This window comes from Plasmodium reichenowi, chromosome 13 (assembly GCF_001601855.1).
Source record: "Plasmodium reichenowi strain SY57 chromosome 13, whole genome shotgun sequence".
NCBI classification, from domain to species: Eukaryota; Apicomplexa; class Aconoidasida; order Haemosporida; family Plasmodiidae; genus Plasmodium; species Plasmodium reichenowi.
The window spans coordinates 2,373,204-2,378,998 of record NC_033658.1 but is presented as its reverse complement, the minus strand read 5'-3'; the positions used below and the strand labels follow the sequence as shown (position 1 = coordinate 2,378,998).

General features: G+C 19.1%; 1 protein-coding gene across 1 annotated transcript; it reads right to left on the bottom strand.

The window, feature by feature from the left end:
* Positions 1-198: 198 nt before the first annotated feature.
* PRSY57_1361800 (hypothetical protein) lies at positions 199-5,066 on the bottom strand (the record flags this gene model as incomplete). Its single annotated transcript, XM_012909539.2, has 2 exons — positions 199-1,429; positions 1,759-5,066. 2 exons carry the CDS (start codon positions 5,064-5,066, stop codon positions 199-201), a joined length of 4,539 nt encoding a protein of 1,512 aa, XP_012764993.2.
* Positions 5,067-5,795: the final 729 nt, after the last annotated feature.

Here is a 5,795-nt window from a genome sequence, read left to right as displayed (position 1 = left end):
AAAAAAAAAAAAAAAAAAAAAAAAAAAAAAAAAAAAAAATATACATATATTTTATTATATATATATATAAATTTGTATATGTTGAGTAGAATGTTATATAAATAATTTTATGTATAACTCTTAGGACAATTTTAAAAAAAATATATGTAACATATGTATAATATATATATATATATATATATGTACATTTTAATTTTCTTATGGGTGATATATTGTTGTTGAAAATAATACGTTAACCAAAGATTCGTGTATAAAGGAAATATTATGTTTGAGAGAAACATAGAAATGAGATTTACACAAATACATATGATCTACATCTAGAGAGGTACGAAATAATTGTATGAATAATAAAAAGTTTGAAAAATATTTACTTAATAAAAAGTTTGCATAAGGAAATGTAAATAATATTTCATTAATTTTTGAACTTATCCATTTATCTATTTTGTAATCATTTGATTTTAACCATAGATAACAAAAAAGGAATGGACAAATATCAGAATTTTCTTCATTACAATTTTTTGTATATATGATAATTTTTTCGATATCATTCATTTTTAAATATTCATTAGAAAAAAAATCTTCATAAAATTCACTAGATTCACTGAATATATTTTTTGTTAATTTTAACGGGTATGTAACTTTATGTATAGATTTATGTATAAAATTAGGTAATAAAAATAGTAATAACCATTCTCTTATTTCATTATTTATACTATTACAAAAGAATTCAATAAACTCATTATTATAATCTTTAAAAAATGAATTATATAATATATATAATAGCAAAGTTCTTATAGGATATATTTTTATATTTAATATATAATGAAGATCTTTTAATTTTATTTCATCGATATTTATTGATTTCGTATTATTTATATTATATAATTTTATATTACTACTATTATTATTGTTACTATTGTTACTATTGTTACTATTGTTACTATTATTACTATTATTATTATTATTATTGTTGTTCTTCTTATGCAACGTATATTCTTCTTCATTAAATTTTTTTTTTTGAAAGGTTCCTACCTTTTCATAAACTTCACTTATTATGTTCTTATATTTCTTTTTATTATTTATAATATCTAATGAGTTTTGCTTCTTTTTCATTTTAATATTTTTTTGCATCCTCTTGAAATCCTTCTTTATATTTTTAAACATTTTATATCCAAAAAAGTCAGGGATATTAGGCCATACAGGAAAAAACGGAGATATCTTTTTCCCACTTTTCGAAATGTTACATTTTATTTTACTTAATAAATTATTTCTTATCATTAATTTTAAATTAATATTAAAGCAGTTGAAATCATTTATTTTATTTTCCTTTGATCTTACCCCTATACCTAAAAAAGAGATATCTTTAACATATTTGTTGGTGTTACATGTTTCCTCTTCTTTAAAGCATAATGATATGAACTTATCTCCCCTGAAAAAAAAGAAGAATTTGGGTATATAGTTAATTCGTTTTTTCCATATGAACGTGTAGGAAGATATTATCTTCACACGATGGAAAAGAATATCTTTGCGCGCAGAAAATAAATATATATAAATATATATAAGTATCTATATATATATATATATATATATAAGTATCAATTTATATATATATGTATATATAAATATATATAAGTATCTATATATATATATAAGTATCAATTTATATATATAAGTATCTATATATATATATATATATATATATATATATATATGTATATATAAGTATCTATTTTTTTTTTTTTTTTTTTTTTTTTTTACCGTGGTCTATTTTTGTTGTCCTGAGTATACAAATCAAAAGCCATATTAGGTATCCCCTGAAATGATTGAAACGTTTTATTATGATTACCGTGGCTTCCTATATAATCATCTCCATATTGTTCAGAATCATCTGGAATATTATTATCCGAATTTACATTTTCTGATTGATTATATATACAGTGATTGAATGATTCACTCATATGTTCATTAAAATTTATATTAAGTTCATTAGATGAATAAAAATTATTTATTACATTTTCTAAATCCTTCTCATCATCTATAGAACTATGATCATCTAAATATTCATCGTCTATATTTTTATCTATATCATATTTATAAAATTTTTCATTGGGGCTTTTTGTACAGATGGTTGAATAACTTCTATCACTATTATGATATAGAAAATTTTCTATTTTTTCTATATTATGTATATTTTTCTTCTTTTTTCTTAAATTATTATTTTGAAGAGAAAAATTTGCTCCATAATAAATACTTTCCTTTATAAACATATCTGTTTTTAACCATACATTATTTAAAATGTTTCTTAAAACCTTTTTGTTGTATTTTTTATTCTTCATATAAAGATAAGTATCACTCGATTTTCTTCTACTACCATTTATTTTCTTCGGAATATTTATATCTTTATGTTTGATCCCATACAAATTATTCCTTCGGGATGATTTGGAATATTTGATCATCTCATTCTCATCATTTGAATAAAATCCACATAGAAAGTCTATTACCGAATTTGTACAAGGGTTTAAATCCTTAATATTCTTAATAATTTTATTAATTAATTTGAGTGCTTTATTTTTGTTATAATTTATAAATGATTTGATAAATCTGCCTCCAGAGAAACTAAAAAAATATTTAAGAAATATATTATTTTTATATAAAAAATTATATATTAAATCATAAAATAATCCAACGTTTAAAAACCTTTTACTTTTTAATATCTTTTCAAAAAAAATATCATTTTTTAACCATTTATTTATTATTATCTTATTACATAAATTCTTTAAAAAAATAGTATCATATGAATATCCATAAAAATCTAAAGCTTTCATAATCTTTTTAAAATTATATTTATTAATCTGCTTTATTATATTATTACAAAATAATATTTTAGATAATTTATAATTTATATATTTATCCATTTTTATCCATTCTTTTCCTATATAATAAGTATTTACAATAGTATTAAAATAAGAATATTTCTCTAGACATTTCTTATTCACAATTAATATATATTTCTTCTGATTTTCTTTTAAATCTTTCCTTTCATATATTAACTTAATATTGTTTAAAAACGTGTGACTTAAATTTACTTTTTTATACCTTTTTGTGGAACATCTCATTTTTTCTTTCTCACTTTTTTTATCTATACAAATTGCACATTCTTTGATTTGTTCATCCAAAATTATATTTCTTTTTTTAATTTCTTCTTCAAGTATTATATGTTCATCATCAAAATTATAATCCTCATTATTAAAATAAATATTATTATATATATTACAATCCATATGTGTTTTATTATTCCATGTTGTACTTTTCACATCATTTCCATTATCCCTTTTATTAATTTCCGCAACATCACCATCAATATTATTATCACATTTTTTATGATCATAACAGCTTTTATCACCATCAATATTATTAGCACACTTTTTATGATCATAACAGCTTTTATCACCATCAATATTATCAACATAATTATTATTATACATATTAAAACTCTTATTTTTTTTATTATTCCATTTTGTATCTCTTACATAATTTCCATTATCCCTTTGATTTATTTCCACAACATCTTCATCCTTTTTATAATCCTTATCATCCACACTATCATTAATATATAATTCTTTCTTTTTATTATCTCCATTTTGTTCATATTTTATATGCTTATCACTTTTTTCGTACAAATTATCATTTATTACATGTTGCACACATTTTTTGTTATCTTCCTTTATTAAACGTAAAATCTTGTTATGGATACTTTTTATTTTTTTCTTCTTTTCGTATATAGTATCTTTCATATCTCTTATATTTTTAACATTTTCTACACTTTCTATAGTCCCACTTCTTTTAGAGCTACTATTGTAGTAACATTTAATATAATTATTATGATGCTGACTATTATTATTATTATTATTATTATTATTATTATTATTATTATTATTATTATTATAATGTGTAAAATATTTTTTTTTATCCTTATCGATAGAATATACACTTATGTTACATTCATCAAAATTTATATCATTTTTATTAAATATATTACATTCCTTGTTATACAGATTTGATTTATTTTCTATTATAGATGTATTCCTATATTTTATTATATTTCCATTTAAATTATTGTCATTTATATTTCCTATTTTACATTTCTGCTCTTCATCAAAATGATTCTCTTTATCTAATAATACTTCACATAATTGTTTATTATCAGAACATTTAAAAAAAAATGCGTCATCCTTTTCCTTTTCCATATTATTGTTACATTTTTTTAAATTTCTCTCTATCCTATTATTTATATTGCTTTTATTACTTTTGATCCTTTCCATATTGTTATACCCCTTATCTTTATTTTTATAATCAGATGGTATTTCAAAAATTTTATCAACACTATAATAATTATATATATTTTTTTTTTCTTCATTTATACAATAATCTTTTGTGTTATATACATCCATTTCATGAGAATATTTTCTAAAATATTCCTCATTTAATAATCTTCTTATTTTATTCTTTTTTAAAGAATTATTATAAGATTTAGAATGCACCTTCTCGTATAAATTATCTTTTGTTCTTTTTTTAAATATAATATTTTTTTTCTCATTACATAATATATTACTTGTACATAAATTATTATCTTCATTTGTATAAACATTATTCTCATCTTCCTTTTTATGCATTTCTTCATATAATATGTTGCAGCAAAAGTTATCATCTTTGTTATTCCCATCACATGATACAACATCATTGAAGGATATACATAATCTATCATTATAATTATTATATTCTGTATTCATATCATTAGTTATATTATCTTTAGTTATATTATCATTAGTTATATTATCATTAGTTATATTATCATTCGTATACAAATTTTTTATCTCCATAAATATTTGCTCATCATACTTTTCTTTCTCTCCCACAACATTACATTTTCTTCTCTTCAACATATTATTATTTCCTCCATTTGATATGTATCTACAAACAGATTTGTTTTTTGTCTTACTACAATATTTTTCATCTCCCTCAGATTTATTCACATCACACGAGCGCTTCTTTATATTACAACTCATCATATATATATAAAAAAAAAAAGAAAAAAAAAAAAAAAAAAAAAAAAAAAAAAAAAAAAAAAAAAAAATATATATACATATATATATATATATATATATATATATATATATATATATACAATATATATATATTTCCAAATGTGAAACAAAAAATTTGTTAACCTTTTAACAGAAAATAAATTATTGTAGACACGTATATTTTAACATAACAACAATTATATATCAGTATAAAAGTACAAACAAAAAATAATCATAAAATAATCATAAAATATATAATTTTTAACACAAAAAAAAAAAAAATAAATAAATAATAAAATAAAAAATAAAAAAAAAAAACCAACAAAAATGATATATTTTCTCCTTATTAATACTAAAATGATATCATATGTTTTAAAAAATTCGCGTTGCATTCTTTTATTTAAAAAAAGAAAAACGAAAGAATGGAAACTTGTATTTATACACCAAACTATTGTAATACATACCTATGAATTATTATACAAATTATGGTTCATATTTTTATTCCTTTCTACTATATATTTAACAAATTATTTAATTTGAACGAAACGTTCGTGAGAATATATAGCTCTTTTTAAGATATAAATATATATATACGCACACATACACAAAAAAAAAAAAAAAAAAAAAAAAAAAAAAAAAAAAAAAAAAAATAAAAAAAAAAAAAATTTAAAAAAAAAAAAAAAAAATTATATTTTTTTTTTTTTTTTTTTT